The sequence below is a fragment of the Lepidochelys kempii genome, chromosome 12 (genome assembly GCF_965140285.1).
Source record: "Lepidochelys kempii isolate rLepKem1 chromosome 12, rLepKem1.hap1, whole genome shotgun sequence".
NCBI classification, from domain to species: domain Eukaryota; kingdom Metazoa; phylum Chordata; order Testudines; family Cheloniidae; genus Lepidochelys; species Lepidochelys kempii.
The window spans coordinates 35583890-35598818 of NC_136391.1; the positions used below are offsets into that span (position 1 = coordinate 35583890).

A 14929-nucleotide genomic window follows, 5' to 3' on the forward strand; every position below is an offset into this window, starting at 1 on the left:
CGATTTAAGTGCTAATCCACTTGTCAGGAGTGGAGTAAGGAAATCGATTTTAAGAGCCCTTTAAGTCGAAATAAAGGGCTTCATTGTGTGGACGGGTGCAGGTTTAAATCGATTTAACGCTGCTAAATTCGACCTAAAGTCCTAGTGTAGACCAGGGCTTAGGCAACAGCCATACAAAGGGTTTCAGACACAGGTAGATGGTGCTTTCATAAATTACATCATAATTTTCAAAAGCCACCATTTCAAAGACATTTTGCCTTGACATTGTGGATAGCACTGAAAAAACCAGGACGAGATTTCAGCGTAAATGTTTGAGAAAAATTCATCCTGTTTTGCAAACAGCTGTAAAACTAGTAAAAAAATAAATAAAATAAAAGTGTTAATGATTTTTTGCACCAAAATTTCAATGGGAAAAAATGGACAACATTTCCGAGAAACTGCCTCCTTTGTTTCCCTGCCTGCTTTAATTGTCTGAGTTAATTTTATTCTCTATTTAAAAAAAACAAATAAACACTTTTTCACTACCAGGGTCACTCAGATTCATTCCACATAAATGCTGCATTCTATAAGAGGCATGTGTCCATGTGTTTTATGGGATAGATAATGGCATACACAAGGGAACCTGCACATCTCGGATGCAAAGCGTTTAACTGTCAATATTTTTAATGACGTAGCTTGTCTCCTTATTTTAAAGGGGCAGGAAGATGTTTATTTTATGAAGGGAGCCTTTGAAGAAGTTATTCAGTATTGTACCATGTACAACAATGGTGGCATCCCACTGTCTCTCACACCACAGCAGAAAGCCTCCTACATCCAGGAAGAGAGAAGAATGGGATCTCTAGGCCTGCGGGGTCAGTTAGTATTGCATCCTTTAAGCTTACAGGTTATCCTAACTGTATGTTTTCGAATAATAGTAATAATAATAATTAATAACAACTCTTTGCTTCTCTAGTGCCTCATGCACAAGTTGCAGGAGTGGGATGAGTCTTTATATAGCAGCAGCAAAGTACTTTTCAGTGAGAACAACCCCCCATTTTCACCCCATGGAATTCTTCTCCATCTAGCAATAACCAGGCATCTGCCAGTGTCCTTGCTGTCTCTAAAAGTACTGGCCAGGAGAGGATCTGGGCCACTGTAAAAAGCATCAGGTGAAAATTGTTCTTGCATAATGGAACATAAAAGGATTGGTCACTTGGCCCTTACTCGTGTTAGTCGTCCCAAGGAAGAGCCGGGTGTTTTAGGGAAATCAGCACAGATTGGGAGCCAGGAATTCCTGATTTCCAGGCCCAACTCTGGTAGTGACTCTCTGTGTCTTGAGTCAAGTCACAGCACCTACCTGCTTCAGATCTCCCATGTAAAATAAGCTCAAGAATACTTGTTCTATTTAACACTAAGGAGTGTTTGGGGGGATTGTTAGAAAATATAGTGTCAGTTATTGTCATTACTTATATGAGTAACAGCAGCAGGATCAGGCCTGGTTTTTTATATTTTTTTTTATATTTTTATATTTCCCCTCTGTTTCCAAAAGCCTTGTGTGTTGACTGCTCATTTTCTCATAAAAATCTTTCTTTATTGGTGTTTTATATCCGTGAAATGCAAAGGAACTGTATGCAACCACTGGAGAGTGTGAACAGTTTTCCTCCACGAACAATTCCAATTGTCTGAGACATAGGTTAATGCTGTCACTAACAAACTGAACACTGTATCTTGCATAGTCTGTTCTGGAGCCGGGTTTTGGTCAGAGAAGCTATTTCAACAGCAACAAAAAGCACATTTGGAAGTGATACATGGAAGCCAATGGGAATCTTGCCTTTGCAAAGACTCAGCATAGTCAGTGTGAGGATTTCAGGATTTAGTCCTGTGGGTCTGCTGCTGCCCCATTTGAAATCCCTCCCATCGATTTCACTGGGAATAGGATCCGACCCTATATTTCAGCATCGAGTTTTTACAAGTGAAGTTGGTTGATTTTTTTAATATTAGGGAAATATCTAGCCCTCAGTTTGACTCTTACTTCATGTCAACGTATGTCCCACAGACAGACTATACAGAATCAGAGAAATGTGGAAGGAGCCTCAAGAGGTCATCTAGTCTATCTCCCTGTGGTGCGGCAGGACCAAGTATATCTAGACCATCCCTGCCAGGTGTTTGTCTAACCTGTTCTTAAAAACCTCCAATGACAGGGATTCCACAGCCTCCTTTAGAGCCTTATTCCAGTACTTAACTATCTGATAGAAAGTTTTTTCCTAATCTCTAACCTAGATCTTCCCTGCTTCAAACAAAGCCAATTACTTCTTGTCCTACAGTGGACATGGAGAACAATTGACCACCATTGTCTTTATAGCAATCTTTTAGAGGTTTGAAGACTGTTATCAGGTCCATCCCACCCCTTGGCCTTCTCTTGTATATACATTTATATGTATTTTTGAATATTTATAAATTTCACAAGTTACAAAAAGCAAATGACACGGGACCATCACCATGATCTCACAGTATGAATCTTTAATTACTACCCTGCAGAAAAGTGATTGGCCTAAGCAGCTGATGTGGAGCTTGTGATGGGTTAGAAAGATCATTTAAAACACTTTTTCATACACACATCTGATGAAGTATTCTGAAAGTTACACCTGTAAATCAATGCAGTAAATTCAAGAACTGTAGAATTAGATTTTTAGACGCAAATTACAGCATCTAAATGTTTGCGGCCTTGTCTACCTGGAAAGTTGCGTGGGCTTAACTAAAGGTATGATTTTTAACTGATTTAGTTCAACTGATGCAAGCCTCTGGGTAGGCATTTATTTTAATTTAAGTGTGGCTTATTTTGGTTTAGCTCCAGCCAATCAGCCTGGTCTATGCAGAAGTTTAATTAAATTGGTGCACCTCGGTGTATAGGCACTCTTTTACCAATGTTGGTAAATGTAGAGACTCAACCTGAACCAAGAAACCGAGTTTTAAACCAAGAGAAGAGAATCCACACACAAAAGTTGCACTGGTATAAGTAAACAGGTCCAATTAAGCCCAGATAAATTTGTGACTAGACATGGCCTAACTACCTGATTTTCAGCTGCAAAAGTGGAAGTCTGATTAAGAATCTTTGAAAATGTCAAACTAAATGTAATATGGATTCTTATATGGAAACTAATGTGGAATAACTTGGTCCTTTCTCCCCCTCTCTCCCCCCCCCCCCCCGCCCCCCCCGCTTGCTCTCTTTAGTACTTGCTCTAGCTTCAGGTCCAGAACTTGGCACACTAACATTTTTAGGGCTGGTTGGAATAATTGACCCCCCAAGAGCCGGAGTTAAAGAAGCAGTTCAACTCCTCTTTGAGTCTGGTATATCCGTGAAGATGATAACTGGAGATGCCTTGGAAACTGCCATGGCTATCGGTAACAATTAGCTGTTTTCCCACATTTTGCATTATCTGTCTGTCAGACCAACACCAAATCTTATATATTTTATTGACCTTCATAAGATAAACGTAGCCCATTTACCTTTCTTTTCATTTCATAGAATCATAGAATATTAGGGATGGAAGAGACCTCAGGACGTCATCTAGCCCAACCCCCTGCTCAAAGCAGGACCAACCCCAACTTAGTCATCCCAGCCAGGGCTTTGTCAAGCCGGGCCTTAAAAACCTCTAAGCATGGAGATTCCACCACCTCCCTAGGTAACCCATTCCAGTACTTCACCACCCTCTTAGTGAAACAGTTTTTCCTAATATCCAACCTAAACCTCCTCCACTGACACTTGAGACCATTGCTCCTTGTTCTGTCATCTGCCACCACTGACAACAGCCTAGCTCCATCCTCTTTGGAACCCCCTTTCAGGTAGTTGAAGGCTGCTATCAAATCCCCGCTCACTCTTCTTTTCTGCAGACTAAATAAGCCCAGTTCCCTCAGCCTCTCCTCATAAGTCATGTGCCCCAGCCCCCTAATAATTTTCATTGCCCTCCGTTGGACTCCCTCCAATTTGTCCACATCCTTTCTGTAATGGGGGGCCCAAAACTGGACGCAATACTCAGATGTGGCCTCACCAGTGCCGAATAGAGGGAAATAATCACTTCCCTCGATTTGCTGGCAATGCTCCTACTAATGCAGCCCAATATGACGTTAGCCTTCTTGGCAACAAGGGCACACTGCTGACTCATATCCAGCTTCTCATTCACTGTAATCCCCAGGCCGCTTAGCCAGTTGGTCTCCAGCCAGTAGCAGTGCATGGGATTCTTCCATCGTAAGTGCAGGACTCTGCACTTGTCCTCACTGAACCTCATCCGATTTCTTTTAGCCCAATCCTCCAGTTTGTCTAGGTCACTCTGTACCCTATCCCTACCCTCCAGCATATCTACCTCTGCTCCAGCTTAGTGTCATCCGTGAACTTGCTGAGGGTGGAATCCAGCCCATCATCCAGATCATTAATGATTTGTTGCAGTAGATTCCTTGAGTTCCAGATGTGACATTATATAGTAGTTCACTATGTCCGGCTATGTCAGAAGAAGGACAGGAGACACTGGGTGTGGTTTAATTAGGTTGCAACTTTATTCCTAAATGTCTGGGAGTACCTGGCAGATAAAATTGTACAGTGCGGATAATTCCATTTACATATACCTGGGGGGCTGCTGGGAGCCCTCCCCTGTACCCATCCTGGGCCCCAACCAACCTGCTACTGGGACCTCACACCCCTTGAACAAGAGTTAAAGAGGGGGGCTATAAAGGAGGACAGCATTGGCTTCTTGCCATACCAGTCCTAGGAGCCCTGAACTCCCATTGTTCCCAATCCTTTAAAGAATACCTCCTTTAAATCCTTTTCCAATCCATTTGATCAGATCGTTGTATCCATTCCCATTGGAATACCTGCACTGAACATCCACTCCAAGCTTACATAGTGAGTTGTGATATCATAGCCTAACTCCCCTTTCATTTTTTGCCCCCCACTAAACTCTCAGCCCACTGTGGGGAAAGCAAAGAAACCCACCTCCCCTTGCCCAATCTGGCAATGATGGAAAAATTCCTTCCCGGTCCCGCAAGAAAAGAATGACTAGCATAATGCTCCCATGGCAGGTTGTGACAAAACCTGGTATTTCGAGTACTTCCATGGGTGGGAGGGTGCGTGCTGCTCGGCTTGGCCCAGGTGAAAATAGGTCTTGTACTGCTCAGATGTGGGCAGAAATAGTCCCCTTCTCTTCCAGTTACCTGGTGGGGAGCATGGGTCAGCACCCCCATGCTGACCTGGTACGGAATTACCTTCATGTAGCAGGTAACTGGCTCTCTAGTTGCCCTTAAAGGGACAACACACCTTTTCCGACAAGCCACACAAATGTCCCCGCCACTTAATGTGTGATGAGGTCATTTTGCTGGTTCACTGAAACAAATCTAGTTAACTGTAGTGATCTAATTACAGAAGCAGTATGGATCCATTTCCAGCAAGATAAAACGCACTGGAGCGGCAATATAGAGGATGTAAAGTTACTGCTGATACCCTTAAACGAATGAGAAAAATGTCATCGCTGGGATTAATGTCTCTTTTAACATCACATGCAAACATCTCTGTATATCCAATTATTACATTTAGGGTTTTCAAATCGCCATTAGAAATAAACCATGCAAGCAGCATAAACTGGAAGAACAAATCCTCAGATGGTGTCAATTTTCATTGCTCTAACTATAATCACTGGAAATTTGCTGATTGACAGCAGCTGAGGGTCTGGCCCAGTGACATCATACTTAGCCAAGTGTGATTCTTTTCTGCTTCCTGTATGTTCAGGAGATGATTCCATTGCGAAGTCCATGGCAGAGGCTTTTAAACACCGCCTTGTTTTCACCCAAAGAAAACGATTAGAAAGCGACTCTGCAAATGGAAAGACATGAAGTATCCTGTTCTCTCTGAAGGTTATTCCAGTGCAAAACTAAATTACCCTCTGTGGAAATGCATCTTAATATTGCACCCAGTTCTGTTCATCTAACTCTTCACTCATGCAAAATTCCCAATGAGTAAGAAGTGCATGATTGACGCGTTAGAGACCTAGAAAGAGAATTTTTGTCCCATGCCTCCGTAGGTGACACCAGCTCATAGTCATTTTCTGTGACCCTCTTAAATGGGGTCTTTTGTTTCAAATCAGAAAATAATTAGCCACTCCTGGTGATAATGGACTGCTCTTACGTTGGGTTTTCTATGCAGGACAGAGAATTGGACTCAGCAATGGGAAACTGAAAGCCATGTCTGGAGAAGAGCTGGACCATGTGGCAGAGTCAGAGTTATCATCTGCAGTCAAAAATGTAATGCTGTTTAAACTGTTTCCAATAGTGCTATAGGATTCCACTTAAAATAGCATCATTCTCATGGCTTTTTTTTTTTCTTTTTTTTCCTTTTCATCATCCAGGTGTCTGTTTTCTTCAGAACAAGTCCAAAGCACAAGCTAAAAATCATAAAGGTACAGATTGCCTCCCAACACTGTTATATGAAATGGAAACCCAAACTGGGGCACTGATCCTGTTCCAGCCCATGTCGCTGGTGGGTCTCCTGCTGAATAGGACTGGGCTCTTTGAAAGGAGTCAATACAATAGAGCTATGATTACATGGGCAACTTAATATCTACGAAAGTGGAAGTATCCACTGCTCCTATTGATGTCAGCTGAAATAATGGGGGCTGTGCACTTCTGGAATCCAGCCCCTAACTGAGTAGAATATCTCAGTTGTTTCTCTCTGCACTACCCATGGTACTTTGTGCAGCTCTGGGCTGCTAAAGTCCATATTCCCATCTGAGATGTGCAACCCTCCTCCTGCAATGGAATATAAATTACAAACGTTGTCACTGGACATAGTTTATTTTCACATTAAGAGCCCATCCTAGTGGCATTGAATTTATTCATCTCTCCATTTCCACAGGCTTTGCAAAGCACTGGTGCCATTGTGGGAATGACAGGGGATGGGGTCAATGATGCAGTGGCCCTAAAATCTGCTGATATTGGGATAGCAATGGGACAAGCAGGCACAGATGTCAGCAAGGAGGCTGCCAACATGATACTGGTGGATGATGACTTCTCAACGATAATGTAGGTTGCGCTTCGGCTACTTTCTTGACATTGAATGCAATGAGTTTCTATGTGACTAGCACTGAAAATATGTCAAAGGCCAGATCCTTAGCTGGTGCAAAGCTGCATGCAATCTATGGAGTTATGCAAATTTACAGCCACTGCCGGTCTAGCCCATTGTGTCTTTGGAGACACATATGGAGGATTACGTTCACCATACCTCGCTCCATTCTGCCTGCCTCACCTAGGAAGCTTATAGGAAGAACTCCTGCAGCTTGTAATGCCCTGTGGTTCACAAGAACAGAGCCAGCAGGCAGAGTGGTCAGAATGACATAAATATGCCTCATGTACACTTATGTCCATGTACCAAAACAGAATGAACAGATCTCATCTCAGGCTTCCTAGTTCTGACAGCATCCCTTTAATCCAACAGTTGTATGGATATCTGTCATGTTAGAATTGTCCTAAACTGGTATTTGGACTTCCATTGAAATGAAAGGGAAGGGGAGAGTATAAACTAAGAGGCTGTTCTCTTGTCTATAAAGTTTCTTAGGTGATTACTAGGTTAGATATGAAATATCATGAATACCCATCAGTTTATAAATTACCACATCTCTCCTTTCTAGGAATGCCATAGAGGAGGGAAAGGGAATATTTTACAATATAAAAAATTTTGTCCGGTTTCAGCTTAGCACGTAAGTACACACTGGCTGAAGCTCCACTGATGGGCAGCTTTTTGGCTAGGCTGGATGAAGTAATGTTGTATTGTTCCTGCTCCATCTGCTTTGCAGGAGCATTTCAGCATTGAGCTTAATCACTCTGTCGACAGTGTTCAATTTACCAAATCCACTCAACGCCATGCAGATCTTGTGGATCAACATTATAATGGATGGACCCCCGGCTCAAAGGTAATGAAATTACACAATGAGCCAAAATTAGCCTTGGAGAAAAGTGATGCAACTCTATCGACTTGAAAGGCATTAACAAGGCTTTGTTAACAAAAGTTGTCATGGTCAGGTGCTGGGCCTCTTGCCCTTACCTGTCTTGAGGTGGAATCTCCAAATTCTTCCACCCATAGACTGGGAGTGGATCCACTACCCTGTATGTATCCACCACCTATCACACCCAGGTCCAGCTGGGTTTTGGTCATCTGGGTTTCTTGCCTGTGGCAACCTGTGTCCAGTAATGTAGCACCCAAAGCTTGTTAAAAACAGAATATTTTATTTAGTAGTTGAAAGAAAGCCTTAATGCCTTGTAATCCCTGGTTTTGTGACTGAATCTACCTGTGGGACGGTGTATAGAGATTGTCAGCTCCTCCTCTGTTAATCCAGCACAACATTTTACAAGTCGAAAACATAAATCACATGTTGGGGCACAAATCAGTAACTCCTTACCAGACACCCCTACATTCATCCCACCCATCCCGAACAGGATTGAGGCATGATGACACCATAGAGAAGCTAGCACTAATGTTTCTCATGCTTTGCACCTTCAGCGACTAAGCAAGAGATTTCAGCTTCCAGGGCTCTGTCGGTTTCCTCGCACCAGCACTAAAAATGTAGAACACATGTAACTGATCTATATTTATATCTAAACATGTTGTTTTATTTGATGAAAGCTTGGGAGTTGAACCAGTTGACAAAGATGCCATCAAACAACCCCCTCGAAATGTTACGGATACAATTCTCAGCAGAGCATTGATCCTGAAAATCTTTATGTCTGCTATAATTATCATCAGTGGGACCCTCTTTGTCTTTTGGAAAGAGGTGAGATAAATATTAAATCCCATCTTGTTTGCACTGACATGGAGCACAGTTCATCACATTTTATGGACAATTTTCTCAGAAGGTAGAACGTCCAGTGGAGAGGACTTGGGACAACATGTCAAGAAACTTGGCTCCGCCACTAACTAGCTGTGCAGTCTCTTCACCTTATAGGAGTTTCCCTCCTATAATATGAAGATAAGAATGCTGAACCACCATTCAAAAGTTCATTGAGGTCTGGAGATTAAAAATACTATGTACATATCAGGTACTACAAATACTACTATTAGGTAAAAAGAAAAGGAGTACTTGTGGCACCTTAGAGACTAACCAATTTATTTGAGCATAAGCTTTCGTGAGCTACAGCTCACTTCATCGGATGCATTCAGTGGAAAATACAGTGAGGAGATTTATATACACACAGAACATGGAAAAAATGGGTGTTATCATACACACTGTAAGGAGAGTGATCACTTAAGATGAGCTATTGCCAGCAGGAGAGCGGGGGGGAGAAAACCTTTTGTAGTGATAATCAAGATGGGCCGTTTCCAGCAGTTAACAGGAATGGCTGAGGAACAGTGGGGGGTGGGGGTGGGGAATAAACATGGGGAAATAGTTTTACTTTGTGTAATGACCCATCCAGTTTGCAAATTAATTCCAATTCAGCAGTCTCTTGTTGGAGTCTGTTTTTGAAGTCTTTTTGTTGTAATATTGAGACTTTTAGGTCTGTAATCAAGTGACCAGAGAGACTGAAGTGTTCTCCGACTGGTTTATGAATGTTCTAATTCTTGACATCTGATTTGTGTCCATGTATTCTTTTACGTAGAGACTGTCCAGTTTGACCAATGTACATGGCAGAGGGGCATTGCTGGCACATGATGGCATATATCACATTGGTAGATGTGCAGGTGAACGAGCCTCTGATAGCGTGGCTGATGTGATTAGGCCCTGTGATGGTGTCCCCTGAATAGATATGTGGACACAGTTGGCAACGGGCTTTGTTGCAAGGATAAGTTCCTGGGTTAGTGGTTCTGTTGTGTGGTTGCTGGTGAATATAAGTGATCACTCTCCTTACAGTGTGTATGATAACACCCATTTTTTCATGTCCTCTGTGTATATAAATCTCCTCACTGTATTTTCCACTGAATGCATCCGATGAAGTGAGCTGTAGCTCACGAAAGCTTATGCTCAAATAAATTGGTTAGTCTCTAAGGTGCCACAAGTACTCCTTTTCTTTTTGCGAATACAGACTAATGCGGCTGCTACTCTGAAACCTACTATTAGATATTTCAAGAAGTAAATTTGGCTGCAGGGTTTTAGCTTCTGACTTTTTATGCCACAGAATTCAGCTACGATGTAATCTCTAGTTTTGTTTGCAAGCCTTTGCAATTGTGTCCTTTAGAAAGCCAAATATTAAGGACTTTATACATTTGATTGCTTCACTGGAGTACTTGTACCTGAGTAAAATCACCATAAACCACACAAGTATCAGTAATTACCCTTTTGAAGGGAAATGTCAGGCTATAAACTGATTGTGATAGCCAGGTTCAGTAATATTAGGTTAATCACAATTACTGAGAAACTTAAAATCACAGCACTTGACCTCAAAATGAGAGACCTCTGTTATGATGCTGGATTTGGAATACATTCTATCTGTATATTATTACATCAATAATAATTGCTAATTAGACATAACGTGCAAATAAATTCTCTAAAGGACTTTTGGCCAAATTCACCACTGGCCAAAGATTTTAAAATATCTGAAGATTTGATCATAAAACATAAATACTGGTAGTGGGGAGTTAGGCCCAATTTTTCAATGGTATTTAGGCGCCTGTCACTGAAATCTGAGGTTAGGGCTAGTTGCAGTGCCTGGAACTACTGTTATCTCTCTTTTTATAATTGTATTGAATTTTAAGTTGACCGTGACTTCTTTTTAAACAAAGTGGCTATTATTAGACGAAAGTGCTGTGTTAACACACTTTTATAAGGCCCCAACTTTTTTTTAATAATTTTGAATTTTACATGTTTCCAGATTCCAGAAAGTGGCACAACTCCCAGGACCACAACAATGACTTTTACTTGTTTTGTGTTCTTTGACCTCTTCAATGCCCTGACATGTCGTTCTCAGGTGAGACAGACAATGGCATGTCAGCATTGTCTTTAAATAGCAGCCTAAATGTATGCTTCACGTTAGTGGTATCTAAATATCCTGAATAGGAAGTGGCACGTTTTCTTCATTGTAACTGAAAAAAGTTCAGGTTTTATCCTATTAACCAATTAGGTTTTATAACAACAGTAGTGATTAGCAATTTACAACAAAGATTCACATACAGACGAGAGGCTGAAAGATTTGACATTTCATCATTATTTTTTCCCCCCTAGACAAAGTTGATCTTTGAGATAGGCTTTTGCCGAAACCGCATGTTCTTATATTCTGTGCTGGGGTCACTGTTGGGGCAGATGGCTGTCATTTACATCCCGCCGTTACAGAAGATCTTCCTCACAGAGAATTTAGGCGCATTAGGTAAGTTAGTAGGGAAATAGCAATCATCTTGTGGTTTTAAGCTATTTAAGAGGAATATGAGATTTGCCAGATCAGATTAGACCTCTGTGCCATCTTGTGCAGCTCTCATCATTCCATGATGACTCAGAAGAAGGTGGGGAAACAGTGTAGCCGGCCAGTTGTATTATGTCGCACATTGCTGCGGAGGAGGAAAATTCTTCCCTCCAGGCAATCAGTTTGATTTGATCTTATGTCTGGTTGCATAGGTTATAAATGTTTTTGTTCATGCCATTATCCAACGCCCCTCACATTCCAGACAAAATAGCTGCGTGGTTGTATTCACATGTTCTCATATTTAGACACGTCAGGTTCTTCACACAGCTTTGTAGACTAACCTCGGTCTCCATTAGAGAAATTTGTGTTGGTGGAATATCTTGAATGACACCAGTGCAAACCCCTAATGCACCTGTGTCAAGCAAGATTTACGTGGGTGTGTTTGACTACCAGACTAAGTCCTAGCAATATAAAACCTCCTTTACACTGGTGCATAGATGGTCATGCTACTGTTACTAGAGCAGAACTCCTATTTTATGAACTAACTGGGGAGTGAGGAGTTCGTAAAATCCAAAAGTTCATAAAACGGAACTTGCTCGAATTAGAGCAGGGCCAGTACCTCAGTTAATTTTTAATCAGTCAGTGATAGTGTACATAACGACTAGTAATGAATGGATACAGTATGCCTGATTTCTCTTTGTTTGAGAGAACTTCTTTGCTGCCAAATGTCTCAGCCTTTTCAAACTGTACAGCTGCTTGACCATTAACTGAAGGATTGAAGTCACATTTGGCAGCCAAAAGATGGGTCATATAACTGGTCGTTTATAAGATCAGCGCTCATAAAATTGAGGTTCATCTGTAGAACAATGTCATTACATCAGTACAAATTTCTCTAATGTAGACAGGGCCTTATCTGAATATTCTTGCCCAGCACAAACATGAAGCTGACCCACTGTGTTCCCCTTTCTTCCCTCACTCCTGGGCAGATCTGTTGTTTCTCACTGGCCTGTCGTCTTCAGTTTTTATTGTGTCAGAGCTCATCAAAGTGTGTGAAAAGCATTGTTGCAGATCAAAGAAAGCGAAGGCTCTTCATGAAGTATAACGGATGCAGACGTCTCTAAAGAATGTTCTTTTTGAATTAAACTACCATTTTGTAATTCAAATGCGTCCTTCTGTGACTGTGCAAATCCTTATGGAAAGTATTAAAGTGAATCTAGGTCGACAGCCCTCCCCATATCAGATAATATTCCTGCCACTTTCTTCACCCAGGCTATTTCAAGTGGTCTGCCCTGGGGTGTAAACACTACCTCTGTTGCACAGATTTATATATATTTTTTCATAATTGGTTGACCAGTCTGTTTGAGCTAGATCTATCACTCTGCGCAATGTGGCGATGCATCTCTACAGAACAATCTACTGCACACGGCTGATGTTTGGTTATTTAAATCACAAGGATTTTTGTTAATCAAATCTGGATTTAAAATGTTAACTAGCGATTGTCTGAGGAAGAATCTTGCTATTACTTAGGCAGTAACCTCCACTTTAAAAAAATGTCTTTCCATTCTTTTGCCTTCACTACCAGGACACCTTATCCCATTTCTCTTGGTGAATGCTGTGGCTTTGGAGCCCAGACCAACTGATATTTATTCAGCAAAGGTTTTAAGCAAGTGCCTAGCTTGAGACTACTTCTATTCATTCTTAAAGAGCTGTACATGCTTAGGGACTTAAAGGGGGCTTGTTTTTAGGTTGTCCTCCCCATCAGGCTGCAGAATCCACGCCTTTCAGCTGACTTCACCCTTATGGGAATGTAATAAAGCAAGATACTCAGCAGCCCCACCTGTGACTCAGCACTGCTCTTCATGTCTTCTTTCACACCCCTCCAGGAAACTTTAGATCAAAAGCTTCTTGGGTTTACGGATTGTGGGCCAGATTTGTAAAGGTAGTTCAGCATTGCCGTGCTCAACATTGCAATGTCTAACTGATTTAGGAGCCTAGATCTCATTTTTAACAGGGATTTAAGCACTTAGGAGACTAAATCCCATTGACAATTGATGGGGTTTAGGCTCCTAAATGTTTCTATCCCTTTTGAAAATGAGATTTAGGTTCCTAAATCAGTTAGGTGTTGCAATGCCAAATACAGTGATAGAGCACACTGGAAAGACAGTCATCCTGACCTAGGAGTTACTGTGTTTCATCATTCAAAGACCTTTACCATAGCCTAGGACAGAGGTGGTGAATCAGCACACTGCTGGCCATTAGATAAGGTGCACAATTTTTTGGTGGGAGCGAGTCATTGTTAAAACATGGAACAACAATGAAAACCGAAGAGGGGATGTTTTCATTGCTAGCTCATTCCTTTCTACATCCTGGCACTGGAATGCAGTGGTGCATGGGAAACAGCCTTGGGCTTGACAGAAAGACCAGGGGGACAAAATACTCACTAAATATTCACTTGCAAATGGACTGCTTGTTTTGTACACTGGCATGTTCAATTTCTGCACCCCAGGTCTACAGCTTAACAGATTTAGTAAAATCTAAAAAAAACCTTCCTAACTGCAAGAACGCTAGGACAATGGACAGACTGCCTAGGGAGGCTGTAGACTCTCCTTCACTGTTGCTTTACAAAAGGAGGCTGGATAGCCATCTGTCTTGGATGGTTTAGATACAATAAATCCTACATCTTGGCAGGGGGTTAGACTAGAGGGGCCTTGTGGCCCCTTCTACCAATAAGATTCTATGTAATTACAGAACTTCGAGTTTCATTTCCATCCAAAAGGTATTGCTGAAATACTTCTTGGAACATCCATAAGTTCGCCCTCTTCGTTAAAGTTACACTCCCTGCCACAAGTACTCCTTTTCTTTTTACTCCCTGATGTATGAGTTTATATTTTAGCAGTTCTTAAAAAAATACGATAAAGGGAGTTTTTGTTCTCTTTGTTTAAACAGGGTGGAGAGGGCTGGGCTGGGCAAGGTTATTGTGACAGAATAGAACTTTTGCTCTACAGTAAGCACTCCGTCAGCAATTACAACATCCAAAGTTCCTTATTCCCTTACCAGGAAATGGCTTGTTTCAGCATCATCATGCTGGGCAAGTCTGTAAATAGATTCTCCTTCAGACCACTCACTAAGAGCACCACACTGTTAGATTTCTCTCTCCCCCACCAACTACCTTCACCTTATATGATCTGATTTTAAAGATAAAAAGTCCAGCTCCTCAAAGTTCACAAATCACAGGACTTCAAAGCAGTCAAATGCTGTGCTGATTTACAACAGGATGTTGCCCAACATGAATTTCCTTGACAAAACCAACCCAGTGTGGCTGTTTTTTGCTCTGACTCAGACTGGTTCAAACAAAGACAAGTCAGCTCTTAGATATTACGTTTTTGATGAAGAGCAGTTTTTGGCAATTCACTTAACAAAATTAAATACAACCAACCAACCACAATTGCTATTCTTTGGTGACAATAGCCTCCACTTGTTCCTGCTTACCATAAAATATGAACTGGCTCTTTTGGCTTAAAAACTGCTTAAAAAAAAATCCTGTAGATAACTTAATAAACTTTTCTTCTAGAAGATTCCAGAA

General features: G+C 41.5%; 1 protein-coding gene across 4 annotated transcripts in view; it reads left to right on the plus strand.

Annotated features, from left to right (window-relative positions):
* Positions 1-12746, plus strand: part of ATP2C2 (ATPase secretory pathway Ca2+ transporting 2) — a 50073-nt gene extending 37327 nt beyond the window's left edge. For 2 of the 4 annotated variants that reach the window (XM_073308077.2, XM_078848130.1), the window contains exons 17-27: positions 695-851; positions 3211-3381; positions 6170-6267; positions 6372-6422; positions 6878-7044; positions 7650-7718; positions 7815-7931; positions 8642-8789; positions 10822-10917; positions 11172-11313; positions 12333-12746. In XM_073308077.2, the coding sequence (XP_073164178.1) occupies positions 695-851; positions 3211-3381; positions 6170-6267; positions 6372-6422; positions 6878-7044; positions 7650-7718; positions 7815-7931; positions 8642-8789; positions 10822-10917; positions 11172-11313; positions 12333-12448 (1332 nt within the window). In that variant the 3' untranslated portion in view covers positions 12449-12746. Of the gene's footprint in view, positions 1-694; positions 852-3210; positions 3382-6169; positions 6268-6371; positions 6423-6877; positions 7045-7649; positions 7719-7814; positions 7932-8641; positions 8790-10821; positions 10948-11171; positions 11314-12332 lie in introns of those variants that run through there. The other 2 variants (XR_012154535.2, XM_073308079.1) reach the window with 2 other exon arrangements.
* The last annotated feature ends 2183 nt before the right edge of the window (positions 12747-14929 follow it).